Consider the following 25,781-nt stretch of genomic DNA (forward strand, 5'->3'; position numbering starts at 1 on the left):
TAAGATCCTTGCCAGAGCTTCTGAATTAGAGGTGCTGACTCCTGACCCTCCTGACCTGAACCAATCTTTTCATGATTAGTACCTTGATTAGCACCCTTTAGCACCCCTCTGACCAAACTAGATAAACTTCAATATAAGCTTAAAAAAGCCAAAAGATAGAGATATCAAAATATCTAGGCATTATTTCTAAGTAATTTTAAATACAATGGCCAAAATAATGAGATAAGAATGTAAAAAAAAATACTAAAATCAAATAGTAGGGGAGACTGGGGCAAAAAGTCACAAATTGAAAATTTGAAAATTCAATATCTTCCATCCAATGATAAAAGAGATAGCGGATTAATTTTTTTCCATATGGCCTCCATAGACCTTCTTCAAAGTCGTAAGTTTCTTGGAATTCGAACAAGGAATTCAGAAAATAAAAAATATTGAAATTTTTAGCCCTATTTTTGAAATGTTTTCCTTACAACAGATATCAATTTTGACCTACTTATTTTTCAAAATTGATGCACTGGTTAATATTTCCTAAATGATTTGGATTAGGGTGAAAGGAACGTCTATTGACACTTTAAGTCAGCACCATATTGACACCCTACTCTGTACCATTTGGGATATGAAATTTGAACATTTCTGTCTATAGTAAAAGGTATATTACAGAAAAAAACGTTATATTACTTATATTTTACAAGATACATTAAATAATTTTCAACATTTTGACAAAAGTGTCAATAGGGATTCCCTGTCGAACAGATGATCCTCCGACCCTATTTGAATATGAAACCACTATCGATTTTAAAATTTTACAAAGATTCTTTTCTCCAGAAATCATTTTATTAAAAATGACCAACTTGGGGTAAAAAGTAACAAAAGGTATGGAGCAAAAAGTAACAAAGACCGAAGCATTTTCTGATGTCCCACACGGCGAGAAGAAACGTCATTTCCGCGTCTCGCCGCTTTTTGTTTGCATTGGTCAAACGATTAGCAGTCTCTTGTGTGTTTTTTTTTTCTAAAATAGCTTTAAAAGCGCTTTTCTCGTTCAGATAGAGAAAACTGTGTCTTAAAAAGGTGTAGAGGAATAAATTTCCTATGAAAATATGTCACCTAGCTATTTTTTAAAATTTATGAAAGCCCGTAATAAAGCAAATCAAAATGTGATAATATCCCATATCTTATAACTATTTGCCCCAGCATTTTTGAGAATAGTCACAAAATTACCTTTTAGAAAACAGCTCGATAAATGTATTTCCTTACAAAATAGAGGAAAATGACTTTCACAAAGTTGTAAAGCAGTAAATTTCCTATAAAACTGCACTAATTAGAAATTTCTGTGGCACCAGGGTAGCTTGTAAAAAAATAAAATATCCGTTTTGTGACTTTTTGCCCCAGTCTCCCCTATCTACTGTAAAACTTAGTAAGATCTAGTAAAGTAACAAACGTGGTAAAGCGAAAGTTCACTATAGCGCATAAAATTGTCTTGACTTAAAAATTTGTTGTAAGAAAATTGTTTCAAAATTGGTTTAGTTTAGTTTTAGAGAAAAGAAAGGTGTTACATCCACATCTTACTCTAAGCAAGACACTCTGGATCCATAATTCTTATTCATCACGTAGGTATTCGTCTGAAATGTGGCTCCTTATCCTTAACAGTCCATACCAAACAAAATCGAGAATTTTATCACGTTAGAAGAGAATTAAATGCTAAATTTTTGCCTTCAGAAAAATAGTTTTGGAATCTCAATAAGCTCCAGTGGATTGGTCTTCAGGATTTTAAGGATGAAAACCACCCAAACTGGAAAGTCTTAAGAGAAAATAATATGCTTTAGAATGCTTACTCAGAAGAGTATACACAATGTGTCGTACTGGAAAACACTGGAGCGAAGCAAGCTCGAATGGAAATGAATGTCCTGACTCAGGCGAAGACTTATAGGACTGGTTAAGAGGTAAGTCATAAATCAATCTTACATATTAATCAAACCGTACATATGTACATATTTATTGATGTCGTATAAAAAATCAAAAAGCCAAAATCCCGAAAGCCAAAACCGCTAACTACAACTAAAATTCCGAAAGGTGAAAATCCTGAAAGACACGAAATTATATGGACGATAATGTTTAGAATAATTTCCTTTTACTTGCAAAGTCCAAAGTGCGACTGCAATCGTGCGTGGGTCTAGCCGACACTTTTTAAGAATTTGGAATTTTGGCTTTTCGGTATTTTGGCGTTCGGAATTCTGGATTTCAGGATTTTTGTTTCCGGAATTTTGGCTTTCGGAATTTTGGCTTTCGGAATTTTGACTTTTGGGATTTAGTTAGGCTTCTCTGGATTTTGGCGTTCGGATTTCTGGATTTCAGGATTTTTGTTTCCGGAATTTTGGCTTTCGGAATTTTGGCTTTCGGAATTTTGACTTTTGGGATTTAGGCTTCTCTGGATTTTGGCGTTCGGAATTCTGTATTTCAGGGTTTTGGTTTTAGGAATTTTGGCTTTTGAGATTTTGGTTTTTGGGATTTAGGCTTTCGGGATTTTAGCTTTTTGGATTTAGGTTTTCGGAATTTTGTCTGTTCGGAATTTTGGCTTATCGAGATTTTGGCTTTCGGGATTCTTTCCTTTCAGGATTTTGACTTTTCGAGATTTTGGCTTTTGGGATTTTGGTTTTTACAGAATTTTCACCGAGACTCGTTTGTAAAACATAACCACTTTAAAACATAACTTTTGACTTTTAATTGTCGTGGGAGTATTTTTTGTTCTAACGGTCCTTGTAAAGCCATTTTCTTAAATCTTCTTGGTTAGCTAAGTATATCTATTACGATTAGAGTACTGATTAGTGGTTCAAATATTTTTGGTAATTATTCAAGATTTTTATCTGAAATTTGTCTCTATACGATCTCTAACGATCACTTGTGAAACCTTTAACGCCTTTAAACCCTATAACAACCCCTATAAGACAAAGAGGCCAAAAATTAGGAGTCAGAAAAAATCATTTTCTTAACTTTTTAAAGCAAAACAGAATTAAATGGCCCTATGAAAATTGTTTTCAGGTAACCGGCAATCCAATAGTTCTTAAAGGGTTACAACGTTATAGGGTAGGTATTGACAGTCGTTTTAAACCAGTTTAAGCTGTACAAAATATCTGCAAAATTTTAGTTGCACTTTGAAAACCCTCTTTCTTATTCAAATAAAACATTTTTCTCTACTTTCGATACATTTATTATGATAAAGTGGTTATTTTCACGCGATGCACAATTTTTTGATGACCTATTTTCTTAAGAAATAAAACTTATATACCGAAAACTGAGTTAACAACATAAGAGTATATTGAACTTCTTTGGGAAATTCGCAATCAGAAAATACTGACATTACTTTGTAGGTACATATAATGTATAAAAGTGGTTGTTCTATTTTTCATAACTAGAATTATTTAATATAATATAATAAATGTGTTAACTTTAAATGCACATCTTCCTATTGGAATAAATTAAAAAGTATAAAGTAATATAATAGATGATTTTTTTTTGTAATGCACGTTAGGTATTAACAATACAGCTTTGAGCGTGATAATAAATACGATTTTGAATTTAATTAAATAGAGCATATTGAGCATTGGCAAATATATAAAAATAAAACAAATACATTTAAAAGTTTATCTATATACTATTATATACAGACTTAACCCATCACTAATTATAAATTAATTTTAAAATATATAGATTCAACGTATTGAAAATATTTTTTTTTATAACACAAGTAAATCAATAAACGAGTTGACATCACGCGAATAATTTATCTATTATATAATATCAATGAGTTACTCCATAATTGGTTATAATAACTTACTTTGCAAACCATTGAATTAACATTCTGACATTTTTTTCCGTAAGTTCATTAGTTATTCACTTATCGCGTAATTTTCAATGTATGAAAAGATAACTTTCTATTAGAAATGCATCATCATATTCGAGATCACAGTAATAATAAACCATTATTAAAGCCATTATTATTCAACACAAAACCTCTCTCACGACACTGTACATACATTTAATGTGAGTTTTTTTTATCAGATTTGTATCAAATAAATAAAACTTTTTTCTCTAAAATCATAATGATTTTATTGCACTTCTTGTTTACAATAGTTTTTTATACATCATTAATCCCACTTCCAAGCATGTAAATATCCCATTCATATGATAAATGTTTTAATGATTTTTAGTTAACATTTTTTTAAGATTGTATTGCCAATTCAGGATGCAATTGTGCTATTAAAATTGGCACATAATCATCATATTGCGCTTGAAAGAAATTTCCAGCATAAATTTCCAATGAATATTTTTCTGCAAAATTCCTTATTGAAAATAAACGACGACCTTCCTGGTCCCTATAATAAAAAAGCAATTTAAAAACATTATCTTTATATGTACTTAAGTTGACGAACTTACGTCATAGAAGTTTTTCCTTCGGGTGAGAAATCTATTTTGCCAAATGGTTGCCTGAAGAGGAGGAATACAAAACGATGAAAATCTGTATCTTTATAAGGTCCAGCACCAATATATTCGACAATTGTTTCTCCTTCAGTTAAATTACAGCCCGGAATATTAACCACCAACCAATTCTTAATTTGGGCAAATTGAGGATTTTTTCGAGTCGGTATATCTGGATCCACTAGGCTTAGTGTATAGAAATCTTCAGGGTTGGCCTTCCAACTTACATAAGGGACATCTTTGACCTCTGTAGGGGTCAATTCATTACCATAATTCACTTTCACTCCACTGGGATATTTTACCTTTTGGATTCATTAGATATTCATTGAGTTTATCATTACTAAGTATATGCAACTTACTTCCAATAAAACTGTCGGAGGACTGGGGATAACATCAGGTACTATTTCAGATGATAAAAACTTAAATCCAACATCGTTTTCAGCAAAAATTGCAGAAATTGCAAGTGCAAAAATTAAGAAGATTTTAGAAGACATTGCCAACCACCTATCACCTCAATTTTTTATAAACTTATGTGATAAACTTGTCTAGTTCTGGGGAAAATATATGAAAAAGTATGGCATGAAAATTACCAAGTTATTAGATGATTTTGCTTGATTCCAAAAACTGAGTAGGGTAATTTATTAAGATAATCTGAATTGACTAGAATTACAATTGAACATTTGGAATTATGCATATGTCATCTAATTTTTCTGCAAGTTCAATATGCAAGCTTCCAATCATGTCGTACAGAATGTTCAATGTTAAAAAAAATATTATCATCGCTAATCCATAATTAATTTCATTATATTGTGCATCTGAGTGTAAAATGACTTACCTAAAACAAATAATTAAATATGCACTTGTTCTCAAAGTAATTTTCATGAACTTGAATTTTCAGTTTCATTCTTAAGTTTCTTAAATTTTTGTAAAAAAACAATATAGGGAGAGGTGGGGCTACATTGTTATACAATTTTTTCGTATATTTCTAATGGAAGCTGGGTTTTAACATGATGTAATTTGGATAGACAAAATGATTGTGGATCTAAATAAAATAATCGTAAGCACCAGCTTCATTTAGAAATAGGCGAAAAATTCGTATAACAATCTAGCCCCATATCTCAAAGTAGCCCCATATCTCAAAGTAGCCCCATCTCCCCCTACTGAAAAATTGTGATTTCTTTTATTAGGAAACTCCATAAAATTAAATTCGTTACAATGTTGCTAAGAAGACTTTTTCAATTGCATTTTATTTTGTAATAAGTCAATCAAATAAAAACATTGTTGTATTTATTCGGCATGTCTCAAATACTCAGAAATTTACTCGTGAAAATAACTTGGAAATATATTTCCAATTCTGATTTATTCTGAGTGAAATTGTGCATGCAAAATCGGTACATAATCATCGTATTGGGCTTGATAGAAGTTACCTCCCAAAAGTTCCAAAGAATACTTTTCAGCAAATTTTATTGTTGAAAATGAAATACGTTTCTTTATGTTTCTGGAATAAAATGAATTAATTTATCACATTATGCAATTATTTTTTCAAAATGAAAAAAAATAGAGCTTTACCTTTTATCGACTTTGTCTTCAGCTGAAAAATCTAATTTTCCTGAGGGTTGCTTAAAGACGAAGAAGGCATATCGGTGAAGATCAGTGCCTTTTGATGGTCCTGATCCTATAAATTCGATAATAGTCTCACCCTCATCCACATTGGCTCCCGGTATATTTACCACCATCCAGTGAATTACCTCACGAAATGTTGGATCTTTTCGACTTGGTGCATCAAGATCCACAAAAATAAGGGTATGAAAATCCTCGGAATTGGCGTTCCAATTTACATCAGGCACATCCTTAACAGCTGTTGGGGTTAGCTCATTACCAAAATTTACCTCTGCTCCACTTGTATACGTAACCTTAATTTTTAAAAATATTAAGTACGCTTTTCTAATTATCTACTATCCAATAACATAAATTATAATTATTATTTTTGACAATTTAACTTGTTATATACCTCAATCGGATTTTCAGGAGGAGAAGGGAAGGCGTCAGGAACCAATTCAGAAGTCTGATATTTTGATGCTATATCATCCAGACCAGAAATAATAGATATTGCACAGATTAGACCACACAAAATAATCACAAAAATTGCCATCGTGTTAAATACGACTGATCTTAACAAAGTCTTCTGAACTAATGTGACGAGCGTGCAAATGCACATCTAAATCTAATGATAAACCACAGAATTTACACGAAACGTTAACATAAAGATGAGCGCAAGTTACAAATGAATTTTTAATGAACTTTAGTTCAGAATTTTGCAGATGGTAATAATATCCTGAAGTATATGAATCGTAGAACATATAATTTTTAGTGGTATGAACGAATTGAAGATAACATTATGTTCATGTATAAATATTTAAAATGGATAATTTTTCAACAAGTCTTTACAGTCAACTTGAACGGTTTTCCTAAGTAGAACTTGCAATTATAAATTTTCTATTAAAACTCTTCTCATAAAATTATATAATTTAAATAACTGTATATTTTAATAGCTATGTAATTGATTGGCAAAATTTAATATAAAAAAAATTCGTTAATAAAATTTTAAATTTTGAGTCCCTCGTATGGAAACTAATTCTTTACAAAAACAGATTTATAATAATTTAAGATAAGTTACAGGGGATTTAAAAAATAAACTTTTCATTTTCTTTTTTCCATACGAGATAATTTTACTTCTTTTTAAAATTCTAAATTGAGTGGCTAATAAAATGGTGAATTATTGTGTAATAAATCTTTATATTTCATTGGTTATAATGTCTAATTTATTTAGCAGTACTTGGAACCGATTATTAAGTTGTACGCGATAAAAAAACCAATATAATACATCTAATAAAATAAAATTATCTAAAAAAATAATAATTTTAATAAACTTTGGAATAAAAATCTAATGAAGACGTCGTTATTATTTAAGCAAATTTTCTTATAAAAATTTGTGTCATTATTCAATACCAAATGTAATGAATTAATTAAAAGAGTGACAAAGTGTCCCATATTATATGATTTGCGAAATGCTCGAACTCTTGCATGGTTGCATGGTATACTTTAAATTTAAATCTTTAAAAGGCATTCTCTCTCTCGACGTCGAGCAGAGTGGTCGCCCAGGGGAGCGGGCTGTGCTTCCCGGCCAGAGGAGCGGCCTTTTGTCTCCTCACCTCTCAATGCCTTCAGTATTGAGTGGTTTAAAAATCAAGTGCACAAATAATATCGTGAAAAAAGTGAGAAAAAACTCAAGTTTTACCAAAGACGCAAAATTTTACCGTCTTACCGGCAGTACGTGGCGTCCTGGATGAAGAGGAGTTAGCCCCTTTCTTTGAAGTGGGGAAACATATTGGAATTTTTTTTTCGACATTGGAAAAGAGTTAAGATACAGTTGTAGAAGCAATAAAACCCGCCATAAGCAACAAAGGCTCTGCTTTGGCAAAATTCCCACTCTTTTCGAGACAATAGTCTCCTTCCCAGGACCAGAACCTCTGAGGGTGGTGAAGAAGACTGTCAAGCGAGTATCTTATAGGACTATTAGTAACGAATAGGCATGCAAGTAGAGAAAGGGAGAACTCTCTCTCTTCTTGGCGGACCGTCGTGCAGTGCAGACGTGTTTAGGGATTAGCTCCTCGCGTACAGTCTGGGGCCCACCCCAGTTAATTGTTCACAAGCCGGTCCATTCCCCATTTACATAAAGTATTAATCCGCATTGCCCCCACATATTCTTTCAGAAGTGGGATGATTTTCCACGTTTAATTTAAGAGTTCTTTCGCGGTCTTTGTGGGAAATGCGGGTGAACCGGCGAACGTCTTTTAAACGTTTAGGTTTAGAGGGGCAGAGCACCAGAGGAACCTGGAAAAGGTGTCAACATCTTGAAGCAGAACCAAAGGAAAAACCAGCTAAGTAGCCCAAATTGGGAAGAATATTTTATCATAGGAAAATTCAATTGGTTTTAATTTGCTCTAAAGAGGGAAAAATAATGGATAAATTGGAAATAAAAGGCAAGAAAAATTATCTGGGGTACATGGGATTTGATGGAAATGAAGAAATTTGATGAAAATCGCGTGAAAATTGCAATTTTCCAATAGCATTTATTTATTACGCAATAATTTTTGGGGATTTTTCCAATATTCGACATCTTGAAATTTGCATTTAGTACACGGGCGAAATTTGGGTGAAATCGAAGACAGCGCCGCGCGTTGGAAAAAACATGAACACAAATCGCAGTGGGGGAAGTTGCGAAATTGCTTTGTCTTTCTTCTGCTCCGGATTCTCGTGCGAACAAGACGTGTCTGTCGAAGATTCTGTTGTGGAAAGTTGAAAAAATAAATGAAGGTGCATTGACAAAGATTCTAGAGGTGAAAAAGCATTCTGAGAAGTGTTGGTGTAGACAAAAAATCGTGAAAATTTGGAGAAATTGAGAAAAAATAGTGACGCCAAGCATAGCCGCCATCTTGCAAAATCGTGATTTGGCCCCAATTTTCTCAAAATGGGCCGTGAAAGGGGTAACAGGGTCACCCCAGTGCATAACTGTTCTTGTTCTAGTGCGAATACCAATCAAAATGACACTCTCAAAGTTGGCCCAAGGGAAATTTCGGCGATAATTCCCAGATTTGACCCAGACGACCCGTGTTGCATAAGCGCCGAATTATGGATCAGGGATTGTAATGCAGCTCGGTCAATGTACGAATGGGGGGACAGAATGGCCATCTTGTACTGCTCCATGAGGCTCTATGGAACTGCATTGGTATGGTATCATGCCGCCAAATCTCAATTCTTGACGTGGGAGATGTTCGAAAAAGATTTTATTGAGAATTTCCCAATTACGGTGGACATTCCTGCCATTCATGAAAAGCTCAGGAAAGCTCAGCGCTCCAGACACGAGACCACGATGGCATATTACCACCGAATGGTGGCCATGGGCAGAAAGATCAACCTGGATGACAAATCCATGCAGGAGTATATTATCGGGGGCATATCACCGGAAAGCCGTCGGGTTACTCTCCGCAACCGGAAGTATGCTACTCTGTCTGAGCTGCTCAAGGCTCTCCAGGACACGGAAGAGTCTCAACAAAGTCAGGAGGAACGCAAAGACCACAGGGCAGGAAAAGGAGGTCATTCAGCAAGGCACTCTGGAAGATACCATCCCTATTCTTCTGGCTCACAACGAAAGGACAAAAGGTACAAAGATCGTGACTTTGAATTCAAGAAAGAAAGTTCAGGGAAAAGAGAAAAATCAGCTGACGATGGAGATTGGAAGAAGAAAAAAACGTGCCATTACTGCAAGGAACCGGGACATTTTATTGCCAGCTGTCCGAAGAAGCCAGGGGATTTTCGGGTAAGGGTGGTAGAACTCCCCACCCTTCCAAATAAAAAGGAGTTGATGAAGAAGTCAGTGATTATGCAGCAAAATGTGAAGACTTTCGTCGATTATGGGAGTGATTGCACTCTTATTCAGCACACTGTAGCCAGTAGGTTAGGGTTGAAGTGGAAGAATGGGGGGTCTTATTTATGGGTTACGGGGGTGCTAGGCACAAGACCTTGGGAAGTGTGACAGCTAAAGTTAAATTGGATTCAGTGGAAAGGGAAATTTTGTTGCATGTAGTTCCAGATCAGTTACAGAAATGTGAGATGTTATTGGGGAGAGATTTTTTTCACGATCCTCATGTTGTGTCACTAAGAACGTGGAATAATCTCATTATCACGGACACGTCACAGGACAACGAAGTAATGGAAGTGGATTTTTCCGGGGAAAAAGAAGAAACACTTGAAGAAATTTCGGACGATCTTATTTCTGTGGGTGTGAGTGTCAGTGAAATCACGAAAGAGAGACTCAAGAGACTTATTAGAGAGAATAGGACATGTTTTTCGTTGAACACTGCGGAATTGGGTCACACAGACATCGAGGAGATGGTTATTCAGACAACTTCCGATAAAGTAATCAAATATGCTCCGTATCGGGTTCCCTATGCACTCAGGAAGGAAGTGCGAAACAAGATTGATGAATTACTTCGTTTTCACATCATTGAACCTTCAACATCAGAATATGCGAGTCCCATGATAGTTCTGAGGAAGAAAAATGGAGATCTCCGACTCTGTGTCGACTACCGGAAAATAAATTCAATTGTGAAGAAGGAGTATTTTCCCATGCCAAATATTGAGGAAAAATTGAATGATTTGTCCGGAAAGAAGCTCTTCAGCTGTTTAGATCTCTACATGGGATATCACCAGATTGGAGTAGCTGAGGAATCCAGAAAGTACACTGCGTTTGTGACAACAGAAGGGCTCTATCAATATTGCCGTGTTCCTTTTGGATTGGCTAACTCACCAGCCATTTTCATGAGGGTGATCTCTCGAGCACTCCAGCCACTGGACAAGACGAATGTGACTTGCTTCATGGACGACATCTTAATTGCGACAGTGGATGAAGAATCGCATCTCAAGGTTTTGGCCGATCTCCTCTCCCAGTTGAAGAAACATCACCTGACACTTAATCTGGCAAAGTGTCAATTTCTACAAACCAGTATTTCGTATCTTGGACACGAAATCACAGAAGAAGGTGTATCTCCAGGAAATCTCAAGACACGAGCCATTTCGGAATTCCAGTACCCAACAACAGTCAAGGAAGTGAAAAGGTTCTTAGGCCTCACAGGGTATTTTCGGAGATTTGTACCCAATTATGCTCACATCGCAGCTCCCTTAAATCAGTTGAAGAGTCAGGAAACGGAGCCACTAATTTTGACAGATGAGCAACTGAAGGCCTTTGAAACATTAAAGAAAAAACTTTGTGAACATCCGGTTCTAACACTTTACAACCCCGAGAAACGTCACGAGTTGCATTGTGATGCCTCCAAATTCGGTTTGGGTGGAATTCTCTTACAAGCAGATGATTCTGGACATTTGAAACCCGTTTCATTTTTCAGTAGGAAAACTACAAAGCTGGAACAGAAGTATCACAGTTATGAGTGGGAGACTTTGGCTGTGAAAGAAAGTCTCTTGCGATTCCGGTATTACTTGCTTGGGAAAACTTTTAAGATCGTGACGGATTGCAAGGCCCTTCAACAAAGCAAAGACACTCAGCATCTAGTACCCAGGGTGGCCAGATGGTGGTTGTGTATCATGGAATTTGATTTCATAATGGAACACCGTCGAGAATCCAAAATGAAGCACGTGGATTGTCTGAGTCGAACACCATACGAGGAACCGAAAGAGGAAGAACATCAGGAAATCATGATGGTGCAAATGGAGGAAGACTGGGTAGTAGCACTGCAATTGAAAGATCCGGAAATATCGCGAATCCGTCAAATTCTCGACGGAAATTTGAAAGAAGAAGCGGATGAGAAGAATGTGAGAAACAATTTTCAACTTGTTAACGGGAGAGTATTTGCCAAAACAGCAAAAGGATTTCGTTTTTATGTGCCAAAAGGAGTACGTTTCCATGTGATGTTAAGTGGACATTACGGAATGGGACATCCGGGAGCCAAACGGACACTTGAATATCTTCAAAGGGAATACTGGTTCCCAAAGATGAGGGAAGCGGTTGAAAAGTTCGTCAGTTTCTGCATTCCATGTGCTGTCCACAAATCAGAAAAAGATGAAAATAACCATCAGATATACGTCATGAAGAAAACACCAGTGCCTTTTCACACAGTACACGTGGATTTTTGCGGACCATTTCCAAGGACTGGAGGGAGAAAGGAGTATGTGTTTGCAATAGTGGATGCTTTCACACGATTCGTGACACTGAGGGCTGTAGCTGCTCCAACAACAAAAATCGCCATCAAAGTGCTAGAAGAGATAAACCAGTATTTTGGCACGCCATCTGTGGTGGTGAGTGACAACGGTACAGCCTTCACCTCCAAGGAGTTCCGGAAATATTGCGAGGACAACGTCATCAAACATGGTTTGATTTCGGTAGCAACTCCACGAGCTAACGGAATCGTCGAAAGAATTTTCCGAGGAGTAAAAGATTCTCTGAAGACGCTGTCCCAGGACCATGAAGGACGAGATTGGGATAAACGACTTCATAAAGTTCAATGGTCGTTGAATACATTGACAAATAGGACTACTGGTGAATCACCTCAACGGATGCTATTGGGATTTTCTCCTAAAAATACTTTAGGCGATCAGCTCTACAATTCTCTAATTGTGGACCATGAGGAGGTATCATCAGTCCAAGACATCAGGAAAAAGGCCCATGAAAGAATGAATTCTGTACAAGAACGTCAAGCTGTAAAATACAACACCAATCATACTGCTCCTACCATTTACAACGAGGGCGATTTGGTTTTGGTAAGGCATAACATTCCAGCCTTTGGAAGTTCAAGGAAGATGACGGCACGATATCGAGGACCTTATGTAGTCAACAAAGTGTTAGGGTCAGACAGATACATAATAACCGACACACCAATCACTCAAGTGACACAGAAACGGTTCTCTGGAACATATCCAGCTGAGCGTTTGAAGAAATGGGTAACAGAGGAAGAGTTGCAAAGAATCAATGGGTTATGGGAAGAAGAGGTTGAAATAAGCGATTAAATGTAGAAGAAAACAGAAAGTAAAATAGTGGACTACTTGTTTTTTTTTTCTTGAAGAAAAGATGTGATGAAATGAACAGTAAGATTTATGGAGTATTTTGAGAAATAAAGTCATTGAATTCTAAGATATGGTCTCTTAAGTCAGGATATGAGTTCATCCGGGACAGTTGCTTGTGGAAGAGGAATATTGTCAAAAAAAAAAGGATCAATTAATTTCTTTTCGGTTACCTTGAAGGAAAATTATAGCAATCTGAGGATGAAGGGATACTGCCACCTTGAGAAAATTATACATCTTTTGAAACGACCACTGGGTCGCACCTTGAGATTTTACTGACTAGATTACGGTAACCGACGCGACAGGTCGCACTTTGAGAAAAATCGCCTTTGGATATCTACAGACTGATACCTTACCACGACCTCCTTGGTCGCAACTTGAGATCATGCTGACCGAGATCGTATTGAAAGTCTGGGAACGACCACTTTGGTCGCAACTTGAGATCTTGATTTTCGAATGATTGAAAACGTCTTTTGTATCGACCACTGGGTCGCACCTTGAGTTGAATGGCGTGGATATTTGCAGACGCCAATGGACACAATTAGTCAGTTGCAACATGAGAAAATACAAATTTGCCAACTATAGATTGGTTGGAAAATGTTGCAACACAAATGATCAATATTCGTAATGTCAGAGATTGCTTTGGATAGTATGATCTGACAAAATCTACAAGTCCCTACTAGAGATATAGATAGGAAAAAGCATGCCAAGTTGATAGATAGGAACTCAGCCAGACCATAAGTACCATGACCTCCAAACCAGAAAACTTCGGGAATTCTTATGCACCAATGAGGTCATTGGTTAGGTCAGGACGGCCGAGATGTAGAAGCAATAAAACCCGCCATAAGCAACAAAGGCTCTGCTTTGGCAAAATTCCCACTCTTTTCGAGACAATAGTCTCCTTCCCAGGACCAGAACCTCTGAGGGTGGTGAAGAAGACTGTCAAGCGAGTATCTTATAGGACTATTAGTAACGAATAGGCATGCAAGTAGAGAAAGGGAGAACTCTCTCTCTTCTTGGCGGACCGTCGTGCAGTGCAGACGTGTTTAGGGATTAGCTCCTCGCGTACAGTCTGGGGCCCACCCCAGTTAATTGTTCACAAGCCGGTCCATTCCCCATTTACATAAAGTATTAATCCGCATTGCCCCCACACAGTTTAGAGTAGTTTTCTGAAAAGGAGAGGTACGGATCATTTGATGGCTGGCAGAGAGTTTTCTATAGAACAATCAATCCAACGGAACTCTGGTTTGGTACAGAGAAGAACTTGTTTCTGAAGTGAATATTGCGGCGGATTGGATATAAATGCTGGTGGACTCCCAACTGATGACGTCAGTGCATCGTTTTCGGAGCTTTTCTGGGAAATTAAAGCATAGGGGAGGCTCAAAGAAGTGCAGGGCCCGCATTTCGGTGACGACCCTCAATGATTTTATCCTGAACCAGTTGTTGCAGAAAAGAAATGTATTCTTTTTATGTTATGTGAAATTGAAATTTTGGAAAGATTTCAGTAAGATTTATGTCAAACTTTGGAATAGGAAATAACTTATTGAAATGTACCGAGAATTACTTGTACAAAATGGCCAATAGGCCCAGTACAATAAATAATTAATCAATCAAATCTTCAAAAGGAGTTTTTACATTATTTACCATTTACCAGTACACAATTTTGAACCGATTTATTGAATCAATTAAATATCACCTTTAAAAGCTTAGGAGTAATACGAAATTGAATTTCTGATAAAATCAATTATTAGTAAATAAACGGTTCATTACCGGTTATTAACCGATTGGAATTGATTCAGACTTATCGTAAATTCCTAATTCCAAGATATTTTAAACGAGTTCAAACCATTTGCTTGAGAAATAAGGGAGACAGGGGTATAATTAGCCAAAAACATTTCCAAATATGAAAAAAAAATCGCACTACACGCTTTCAATCAATCCCAAAAAATGGTTTTGGATGGATAGGGGAGAGTTGGGGAGAAATGAAGGGCATGTTAATGGTTCCTGGATTGATTTATTTGGCGGAGGTCCTCCGAAGTTTCCAAGTATATATCTCTAACCGTTTGGCCTCCAAGCTAGCGGGCATAAGGTGACGTCAAAAAAAATTGAAAATTCAGATTTTAAAAATTCTGCCAAAACACGACTTCTTATGGGAGTAATTTATGAATATGACTCAAAATTTAGGAATTATGTACACTGCGCTCTCTGTGTATGGAGTTCGATCGAGCAGTAAAAATTATGATAAGATTAATTTGTAAAATATCTAAAAGGAATAAAATTTGGAATTTTTGGACAAATCAATTATAAAAATCAAATTTGATTATCTAGCAATATTTTAAGTTATTAAGCAATACTAAAGTTATACTTTGATGATTATTTAAGGAATTGTCCGAATGGTCCGAACCCTAAATTGATTTGCCCGGAATTCTGTGTTTTCAGAAATTCCAAATGTTCTCCTACGTCTACTTACCTTGAGTTTTAAACCCGATATAATACAGCAAAGGGTCGTCAAGTGGTAGAGCAGTCGCTGTATGATGCAAGTGTCCCGGGTTGGAATCCCCTTTAGGTCACCAGGAATTTTTCTGGCGTGAAAGGTGTTCGGATTGCATCCAGTGAGCTTCACTGCACTTGATTCCACGGGCATGGGACTGACAACCTCATCCATCATAGAAAAAATAAAAATGCATGGTCTAGAAATCCCCTTGCGAGAAGGCCCTGTTCCTTCAAGGAATGTTGTGCCAGCATTATTATTATTATTATAATACAGCAATCAACTATTTTAGTGTTAATAGTCCTCTACCATGCATATAAGCTGCAAAAAAAACGACGGATGAGGAATTAATCAAATCGTGCTTTCGCAATTTTCAACCGTCAAAACAATTAAATAATCAATCACATTGATGATGTGTATAACATAATTCGATTTTTTTCACAATTTATTGGCAAAGTTCTTTTTGCAGAAAGTGTGAGTTATTTGAAAAAGAGCTTATTGCGAAGAGAGTTGTGCGTGCAATGTTGGAACGTAATCATCATACTGCGCCTGAAAGAGATTGCCAGCCAAGAGCTGCATGGAGTACTTCTCGGCAAATTTGCTGGCTTTAAACGATGGTCGTCCAGCTCGGCTTCTGTGGCATAAAAATGCATCATTGAAGATCATGTCTATCTTCGTGTGAATTTTTTATATTCACCTGTTGGAGGTCTTCTTCTCGGCAGAGAAATCAACTTTTCCAGATGGTTGTTTATAGATGAGGAAGACATATCGATGAAGACCGGTTCCCTTAGGGGGTCCAGAGCCGATATACTCTGCAATCGTTACTCCCTCAGTGACTTTATTTCCAGGAATATTGCCAACAACCCAATGCTTGAATTCCCTAAATGCGGGTTCACTTCGGCTGGGTGCATCGGGATCAGTCAGGATGAGAGTATAGAATGCTTCAGGTTCAGCCTTCCAAGTTACATAAGGAATGTCTTTTACATCAGTAGGGGTCAACTCATTTCCATAATTCACTTCCACTCCACTTGGGTATTTTACCTGAAGAACGCAAAGAGATTATATAAAAATTCACGTTTTCACTTATCACAACCACTTCTTTAAATGTTTAAATAATCTTTCCCTTCATACCTCGATTGGGTTTTCTGGAGCACTAGAAAGCACATCAGGAACAACTTCTAGAGATTTAAATTTTGATGATACATCTTCTTCAGCAGAAATCAAAAACGAGAGAGCAAGAACCGAAAAAAATATTTTAGAGAACATTGTGTAATACACGACTGATCTTCACGAACGCTTGAAGACTAATGTGATCAGCAACGGAGAGACACATCAATTTACATTAAAACTCTATTGACGAAGTAAACACACAGAGGAAGAAATGTTGAAGAAGATAAAAACACTTCGCTGAATACTTGACTTCGTTTGCGGAATATCATGGTCATGTAATGAAATTTACACAATTTACAAGATTTAGAAATAATAAAAAAAAAATATGGCACAGTTTAAAATGTCGTTTTAGCACTTGCAGTATAAAATGTTCAACATTTTTCAAGTAAGCCCCGCCCAAAAATAATTTTAATCATTGCCCAATTCACAAAACATGTGACTAACATAATGTAAAATTTTTTGAGTTGTTTAAGACACTAGAAACTATTAAAAAAATCTCTACCAAGGCTGTGACCTTTTGCAAGTTAAACTACACCTCTAATAATATTTGTAAAACAAAAAACATTTAAAAAACTGTAAATTTCATGAGATGGTTTACAAAAATTAACGGTTTTAAGACTTCTATAAAACGAGTAAAAATTAAAGATTTGGTTGAAATTTACGCAAGTTGATTCGACTCTTCTAAAAATTGCACTTAGCATATCAAGTGTTTTAAAAGGCGTGGCTTAGGAAGTAAAAGTTTCTTACTCCACCCAAAATTTTGTTTTTTGGAGTCACTATTCCTAAAGTCGGACACTCAATGGTGGGAGAGCACTCGTTCTATGATGCAAGTGTCCCGGGTTTGAATCCCCTTTAGGTCACCAGGAATTTTTCTGGCGTTAAAAGGGTTCGAATTTCATCCAGTGAGCTTCACTGCACTTGATTGCACGGGGCATGGGACTGACAACCCCATCCCTGTATAACGGCGTTATCACACTTGAACATTAAAATTTTAATGTGATTCACATTAATTGTCGCTTGTAAGCGTCCAAATATGTTATTTGTGTCTTTGAGTCACTTAATAATTGGGGTTTTTCTATTTATTGATAAAGAAGTGGACTTGGCCTGCAAAAATAAGTTTAAATTTACGTAAAGCATAAATATTTTTCACATTAAAAAATTAAAGAGAAAATCGCATTAATTTTCCGCATTAATGCTATAAATCAATTTATATAAAATTTTGCGGGCCAAGTATACCTTTTTATCAACAAATAGATCAATTTTTGAATATAAAATGATTCAAACACACAAATTACACATTTGGACTCTCACCAGCGACAATTAATGTGAATCATATTAAAATTTTAATGTGCAAGTGTGATAACACAGTAAGGAAAAATAATAATGGATGTCCCGAACTCCCCTTGTGGGAAGGCCTAGTTCCTCTATGGAACGTTGTGCCGTGCCACCGGTGCCACCATTTATTATATTTCTAAATCACTTGCAATTATCTTTATTATTAAACATTTTGAAATTTTGAATTCAAAATCTTAAACTTTAATTATTAAGTGCATGAAAATGACATCGTATCAAATGGTTTAATGATAGAGCTTTCTCAAGAACTCCAATTTTATGCAAAATATGCGATTTGAAAACTTCGCCGGAATTGTAAAGGGCCGCTAAAAAAAACTACAGCGGCAATTTTATTTACAACACTATTTTGACCAACGCACAATAACTTTTGTTTGTAAACATGTTTTGAAGACTTCCTTTGAGACAGAGCGAGATGACTAGATCTACATTTCATTCACTCTCATCAAAAATTTCAAAAACATATTTACAAAACAAAAATTATTGTGCACTGGGCATTTCTCTCCAATTTTTTCACTAATTCACAACATCAAAATGCTTCTGTGAGAGGAGTCACTTTAAATATAATACATTTATAGAGATAAATTGACATTAATAAAGACCGCGCATTGTGTAGTAGAAAAATATTTAAGAATAACAAAAAAAAAGCCAGAAATACTTTATAAAAATATTTATACCTTACATTACACTATAACTATATACACGGATATATATATAAATAATTTTAGATATTACTAACTAGAAGAGTGGTTGTATATCACCAACACGAAATTGATAAGTAAATAATGGAAAAAATAACAGGTTTGGTATCTTTTATGATACACAGACAGCACGAAAAAAATTTTGCATCACTTTAAACTTTTTTTAAACAATCACTTAATGAAGTTCTTGTTTTTTGAACATTTCCACACTTATGTTTTTAAAGTATGCCGAGTTGTGCACGCAGAATGGGTACAGACTCATCGAATGTTGCAAAATAAAGATTTCCCGCCAAAGGCTTTCCCAAATTGTATCGCAGAGCAAACCGTTGAAGATGGAAAAAAGGTCTGAATGAGAAATCTTGGTCACTCGAGAAGGGTTCATTGAATTCAATGGGTCCATTGGGTTGTTCGTAAACTATGAACACATATCTATGATATCCACTTCCATCTGTTGGAGCACTTCCTATATACTCAGCTATCACTTGTCCCCTTGAGATATCATCTCCAGGAATATTTCCAACTAGCCAGTGTTTCACCTCACTTACTTCCATGGCGTCGGGATCGATCATAACTAGAGTGTGAAAGATGTGAGGGCTTCTAACTGGCCAGCTAACTTTCGGAGGATATTTTACTAAATTAGGAACTAAGACATTGCCCAGTTCCACTGTTACTCCACTAGCATAGCTGATCTGAAAGTTGGCGTAAGCGTAATGTATGATCCTCGTGATCGAGTTGAAACTTTATTTTAAAGGGATAAGTACCTCGATCTTTTCCGTGGGCGAATCTTTAATAACATATGGAACCAAGAAATTATCCTTAAAAGCACGAACTACGGGAGTGGTATTTATATCAGGAGCTAGAATATTCTGATCATTATTTTGATTGACTAGAAACACTGATCCGATTATAAGAAAATATCTCATTGTCACTTCGCGAAAATTGTAATATTTTCCTCAGATACCAGACACTGTTAATACTGTTTTTGTTTCTTGGACAAAATAGCAAACAACTGGGAAATTAGCAGCATGAGTTGGGTACTTTTATAGCGTGGAATATTAAAAAGTGGGGGTGATTGAATTATTGAATCGGAACAATCAAAATAAAATGTATTCTTTTCCAATTAACCGATTTACCAATATTAGCGTCGTTTTTGAATATACCAAACCTTGATGAAGTATAGTAGTAGAAAGAAAATGCAAAATCACAATTTTTCTTGACTATTTTTAAGTATTTGAACATTTTTTATCTTTTTTTATGATATGGTTGTGGCAGTTGGTTGATTTTTGGTATAATCAACAACTGCTGCTTATTTAAATTTACTGGCTGTTAAGATGATCAATGCATGCCAGCATTTATTCGCCAATTACGACTGTCATGGCAGAACGAACATTTGTTGTCTCATCGCGAAGGTGTTTTTGTTTCCAAATTAGCTTTTCGAGTGTTTTCTGAGTAAAAATCCCAGTTAAGATGTCTCGTGGAAGTTCAGCAGGATACGATAGGCATATTACAATATTTTCCCCTGAGGGAAGACTCTATCAAGTCGGTAAGAATCGCAGAAATATGTTATTTTTCCTTACTATAGGATTTTGAGGTTAGAGTGCCGTGAATGACTTTGCCAATTTCCTGGATTTCTCCCTCAGAATATGCATTTAAGGCAATTAACCAGGAGGGATTGACTTCTGTGGCTCTCAAGGGGAAGGATGTGGCCGTGGTGGCCACGGAAAAGAAGATCCCGGACAAGTTAATTGATCCCAAAACAATCACTCACCTCTACCGGATCACGAAGAGAATTGGATGCGTGATGACTGGAAGAATTGGTAAGTATCTCTTTGATTTGGAAGATTCCAGAGAGGTGAAGATTGACTGGATGGTTTATTTGCAGCGGACAGTAAGTCTCAAGTGCAGAGGGCTCGATATGAAGCAGCCAATTGGCTCTACAAATATCAGTACGAAATTCCGGTTGATGTACTCTGTCGCCGGATTGCTGATATTAATCAAGTCTACACTCAGAATGCAGAAATGCGTCCACTCGGCTGTAGCATGATTTTGATTTCTTACGATGATCAGCAGGGTCCATGTGTGTACAAGACCGATCCGGCAGGATACTACTGTGGCTACCGAGCTGTGTCTGTTGGAGTCAAGCAGACAGAAGCCAATAGCTTCCTGGAGAAGAAACTAAAGAAGAAAACGGACTTTGGTGTCGATGAAGCCATTCAGCTGGCCATTACATGCCTCTCCACAGTTCTCACAGCCGACTTCAAACCATCAGGAATCGAAGTTGGAGTGGTAACCAAGGATCATCCTGACTTCAAGATTCTCACTGAAGATGAAATTGATGTTCACTTGACAGCAATTTCTGAGAAAGATTAAGAAACTACTTTTTCAGTGCGTTTTTATTACGGTATAATAAAATTTATTTGCCTGCTACGGTAGCCAAAGGATTTCTCAATACAAGAATAACTGAATCCCCTCGCAGGAACATCTTCGAGATGAAACGGTCCTTATTCACGGGTTTAACTTTTTTCTTTCCTTTTCCTGTGCGTGGAACTTCTGTCCACATTTCCTTCACATTCTCCAAAACCATGTTGCAGTGGCGATCGAAGGCTTTCACCCGTCCCAGGAGTTTCTTATTATTACGGCAGTTAATCAGAACCTGAGTGTTGTTCTTCACGGACTGTGTGAGAACAGAAAGGGGGCCAGTGTTGAATTCCTCCTCCTCCTGACGAGCCAATTCTTCCGGAGTCAACTCTGACTTTGGCTTATTTAGCGCCCTAAAAGATGAATTTCCAATGAATTTCAATCCCTTATAGGTCCTTAGTAATTCTCTCTATGATACTTACATATTTTATTAGTGGAAATGTAAGAAATGCTAAATATTTTCCAAAAAATTGCGAAAACGTTTTGTTTTCATGCGGCGTCCTGTGACAATATGACGTCATAATTCCACTGCCATGCGAGAAAATGTAAAGTAGGCATTATTCTAACAATGCCTACATTTGAATTTCAAAAAATCCAACTGTTAATCAATAAATTTATTATAATTTCTCACAATAATTTCAAACAAAATAAATTCGTACAAACATAAAATAGATGTATAAATGTGCTGCAGAAGATACAGGATTAGTTTCCCACATTTTGTTCATTTCTCGTGTACGGAGCTAACACTTGCTTCTCATTCAGTTGCTTTATCCTGAAAAAGATGCAATTTTAAGTATTCATGAAGAATGGAGGAATAAAAGGATTTTTAGGAATACTCACCTGTTTTGAATCATGCTAGTTCTGGGCACCAAGTGGCAATTGGATCTCCGAGGAACAGACTTGGGTTGCTCCTGCCATGGCCAAGAGCTCCAGACACTATCTGAACGTTGAAGATCTTCAGGTGTAGCAGATACACATCCAGATTCCGGCTCATTGTCACATGTTTCTGAGATTGAGGCAGATGAGACAGCCGCAGCTTCCTCCTCAACATCATCCTCTAAATCAGATTGATCCTCATCGGTTTTATCCGATGCAGTATCCTCAACTTCCTTTTTGTCGAAACGATAGGAATCATCATACTGCTCAATCTCTTCATACCCGTAATCACTCTCATTCTCACTAATCTCTGGAGATAGTGGTAAGAGATTTTCCATTGTCTTCGTGACATTGTCCAAAGTAGCTTGAATCTGAATAGGAATAGCTGCAATCTCTGCGAGGCGCTTTTTCATGGCACGTAATTGATCCTCCAAGGTACATCCTGAAATTTTGCAAAATTAAATAAAAAGTCCAGTAAAAGCATTATTAGAAACTTTCTGGAAGTGTTATTTTCTTATTTAATTTAACCATTATTGAGGTCATAAAATGCGTCTCGATTTACCTTTTCAATGCGATTATTGAATGTGAGAAAAATTACTATAAACAGAAAAAAATATTTTGTAAAAATGTTGTAAATGTTTGTGAATTCCTATGGGGGAGTTACGAAATGCTCGTGAATCGTATGACCCACAAACAAGTTCGTAAAAGTTTGTATTTTTTCATAAACATTGTTCGTAATGATCATTTGACGAACATTTTTTGTACTTTTACAAAAATTTGTTCGTAAATGTTCGTAAAATTTTGTCATTTGTTCGTAAATGTTCGTAAAATGTTCGACAGGAAAACAAACATTTACGAACAAATGACAAAAATTTACGAACATTTTTTTGTGTATTTACGAACAAATGTTTGTAAAAGTACAAAAAATGCTAGTCAAGTGATCATGTTAATTTTAATTTTTAATTTAATTTATTTCAAAAAATCCACAACAAATAGGGTACAACCCTCTTACAATTGCGTGGCGAGAAAAAAGAATTTGAAAAATGAAAAGAAACAGAAAAAAGGAAAAAGGAAAGAAAACAATAAATAATATGAAAAATAGAAAAAAGAAAGCAAAAAAAGAATATAAATTAATCAGTTAAGCCCAGTTTGGAAATGTTTCTGAATCGCCCGTTGAGAGCTACGTGCCTCACGGGGAAGGGAGTTATATAATGCAACTCCTTTTACAAAAAGAGTGCGGTAAAAAAGATCTTGCTCCGCCCTAGGTACCAAATATCCCTGAACCCTAGCAGAACCCCCCCTCGTCAAGAGGGAAGCCAGGTAACCAGGTGATCCAGTTGTCACCAGGCGATGCAGAAAGAGAAGGGCACGCATTTGAAGGAAGGACGGTAAATCGCAACCAACAAACACGTCCCTATGAGGAGTAATGTGATCACGGGGACCAAGCGAGCAGATATACCTTACGCAGTTGTTGAAAGCAACTTTTAACCTGTTGATCGTATCACTATCTGCAAGGAAAAAGAGCTCAGCTCCATAAGAAAATATGGGTAAAAGTAGCGCTCGTGAGAGGAGTAGGCGTGTGTCGTAGGGTGTGATGTCCCGGTAACGTCGGAGGGTTACGAACAATGTTTGTGAAAAAAGCACAAACTTTTACGAACATGTTCGTGGGTTATGCGATTCACGAGCATTTTGTAACTCCCCCATAGGAATTCAAAAACATTTACGAACATTTTAACAAAATATTTTTTTCTGTGTAGCTTATTGATTTTTTTAATAACAAAAACAACTGGGAAATCAAGACGTTACCTTTATGTTCGAACTCCACAGAGAAAGCCGTACATAACCCCTAGATTTTTTAACTACCCTAAATTTTTACCTTGCACCCCCCGGAGACCGATTTTCTCAACACATCATCGCATTTCATTTCAGCCGATTTCTAAGAAATGATTATTTGTCCCCGTCTGATCTGGCTTGTTGTCTCCAGCTCTACAGACCAAACGGTTCAAGATAGAAACTTGGGGTCTTCGGGGACCCCCTCATAAGTTTACCCTGGGACTATTAACATACCCCTCATTTTTCCCTCCACCCATCCACTACCCCTAAAAACCATTGAGAGCTTATTCAGAGAAATAAGGAAAAAAATAGGTACCATAATTGTCGTAAAATCAAACAGAAATCCGTCAATGGGTTTATAACTAAAAGTTGCAAGAAAATCTACTCGCCTGAGGAATTTGATGATCATGATTGCAATATTTAGAATAAAAAAAGCAAAGAATAGTAGATGGAAAATAAGAAAAAAAATACTTTAAATAATTGATTGACATTAAATGACTACTGTACAAATAAAATTGATATTAATTTCTAAGAATGAAACAAAAGATTAAACATTTTTATTTCTATTAGAAATATTTTTAATCTAGTATTTAAAATTAATTAACGTACTTCAATAATGCAAATTATGCGAGAAAAACATACGTCCCAAACATCCCCTTTTGCGTCCCATACTGCCCCACATCGGGAAGGTTTGGGACAAAGCGCCAAGTTAAATATTTAATCTTCTCCAAGAAAACTTAGCTCTTTTCCAAGTTCTATCGAGTACTTTTTATAAAGTCAATACCCATAGGGGAAACTGGGGCACCACCAAACACGGGGTAGCACCAAACTGCGATTTTTTAATCAGATATTCGACTTCTAAGGACAAGACCTATAGGAATTTATAGGCACTATAGGGATGCTTGTCTATTGAAGAAATGGTTGAGATAGTCGAAGTAGTTAAGAAATAAAAATTAGTTTGGTGTTTGGTGCTGCCCCGTGTTTGGTGGTGCCCCAGTTTCCCCTAAGTATCTTATAGACCGCATAAAATTATGATACGCTATCGTGTTTTTTTGGAATACTGTCTCAAAGTCAAAACATGAAAAAGTGTCCCAAACTTCCCCGGTCTCCCCTATGTTTTAGAAACTACCCAGGTGGACACTTCATCCATATACAAAAATACCGTTCGATTATTCTCAATATCGGTTTTTCAAGGTCAAAAGTTTAAAAGGCTCTAAAGTGCGTATTTCTGAACCGAAGGGTATCATATTTAGGCTCGTTGGAATAGGTCTTGGAATTTCGGATAAGCCAGAACCGGTTCCAATCGGTTTCGAACCGGTTATAAACCATTTCATAACCGAAAAGTAATTTTTATCAATTTATTATTCCTACGTTATTTTGAGCGATATTTTGAGTAATTCAACCTCATCTCCAATAAGTCGGTTGTGAACCGGTAAACATTAAATTATGCGAAAGTACTTTTGAGTCTATGTTACGAGTTCGAGAATTCCACAAAGCTGAGATGCATTGCCACCTTTTTGAGATTGTAGCATTTTATTTTTACTAATAAAGCAATTTACAATAAATTTCTGCTGTTTCAGTGAAAATTTAATTGTTCTCTCTGCTTTCAGAACTGGCCAGAAATTGATTCTAGATATTTTTTATTGAATTATCAATAGTATAAGAAAAATAATTGAGTTAAAAAAAATATTTAGTACTTTTGGTAATTTTTGAAAATAAACTAAAATTCCAGAAAATTTCCATTGTTCAGATTTTAGAAAAATAGGCACCTTTTTGTGGATGGGATGGATTTTTGTTCAGTATGAGTCAAGAGAGATGAATAGAGAAATGCACACAAA

The 25,781-nt window shown here is 36.2% G+C and overlaps 6 protein-coding genes across 6 annotated transcripts; 1 reads left to right on the plus strand and 5 right to left on the minus strand.

The window, feature by feature from the left end:
* Positions 1–4,085: 4,085 nt before the first annotated feature.
* On the minus strand, positions 4,086–5,004 carry LOC129809048 (protein D3-like). The gene is made up of 3 exons (XM_055858908.1): positions 4,830–5,004; positions 4,429–4,772; positions 4,086–4,367 (listed from the first exon to the last, which is right to left on the minus strand). The coding sequence occupies exons 1-3, from the start codon at positions 4,962–4,964 to the stop codon at positions 4,214–4,216; spliced, it is 633 nt and encodes a 210-aa protein (XP_055714883.1). The 5' UTR covers positions 4,965–5,004; the 3' UTR covers positions 4,086–4,213.
* A 632-nt stretch (positions 5,005–5,636) lies between these two features.
* LOC129809057 (protein D3-like) lies at positions 5,637–6,669 on the minus strand. Its single transcript, XM_055858917.1, has 3 exons — positions 6,482–6,669; positions 6,040–6,383; positions 5,637–5,968 (listed from the first exon to the last, which is right to left on the minus strand). The coding sequence occupies exons 1-3, from the start codon at positions 6,620–6,622 to the stop codon at positions 5,830–5,832; spliced, it is 624 nt and encodes a 207-aa protein (XP_055714892.1). The 5' UTR covers positions 6,623–6,669; the 3' UTR covers positions 5,637–5,829.
* Positions 6,670–15,795: 9,126 nt separating this feature from the next.
* On the minus strand, positions 15,796–17,048 carry LOC129809068 (protein D3-like). Its single transcript, XM_055858926.1, has 3 exons — positions 16,727–17,048; positions 16,293–16,636; positions 15,796–16,229 (listed from the first exon to the last, which is right to left on the minus strand). Exons 1-3 carry the CDS (start codon positions 16,859–16,861, stop codon positions 16,091–16,093), a joined length of 618 nt encoding a protein of 205 aa, XP_055714901.1. The 5' UTR covers positions 16,862–17,048; the 3' UTR covers positions 15,796–16,090.
* A 3,131-nt stretch (positions 17,049–20,179) lies between these two features.
* Positions 20,180–21,248, plus strand: LOC129809079 (proteasome subunit alpha type-6-like). The gene is made up of 3 exons (XM_055858933.1): positions 20,180–20,359; positions 20,457–20,633; positions 20,699–21,248. The coding sequence occupies exons 1-3, from the start codon at positions 20,284–20,286 to the stop codon at positions 21,184–21,186; spliced, it is 741 nt and encodes a 246-aa protein (XP_055714908.1). The 5' UTR covers positions 20,180–20,283; the 3' UTR covers positions 21,187–21,248.
* LOC129809094 (probable small nuclear ribonucleoprotein Sm D2) lies at positions 21,192–21,745 on the minus strand. Its single transcript, XM_055858934.1, has 2 exons — positions 21,657–21,745; positions 21,192–21,587 (listed from the first exon to the last, which is right to left on the minus strand). Coding segments are annotated over exons 1-2 (360 nt in total). The 5' UTR covers positions 21,659–21,745; the 3' UTR covers positions 21,192–21,229.
* An 88-nt stretch (positions 21,746–21,833) lies between these two features.
* LOC129809167 (uncharacterized) lies at positions 21,834–25,778 on the minus strand. Its single transcript, XM_055858979.1, has 3 exons — positions 25,713–25,778; positions 22,075–22,552; positions 21,834–22,006 (listed from the first exon to the last, which is right to left on the minus strand). Exons 2-3 carry the CDS (start codon positions 22,521–22,523, stop codon positions 21,937–21,939), a joined length of 519 nt encoding a protein of 172 aa, XP_055714954.1. The 5' UTR covers positions 22,524–22,552; positions 25,713–25,778; the 3' UTR covers positions 21,834–21,936.
* Between the last annotated feature and the right edge of the window lie 3 nt (positions 25,779–25,781).

This window comes from Phlebotomus papatasi, chromosome 1 (genome assembly GCF_024763615.1).
Source record: "Phlebotomus papatasi isolate M1 chromosome 1, Ppap_2.1, whole genome shotgun sequence".
NCBI classification, from domain to species: Eukaryota; Metazoa; Arthropoda; class Insecta; order Diptera; family Psychodidae; genus Phlebotomus; species Phlebotomus papatasi.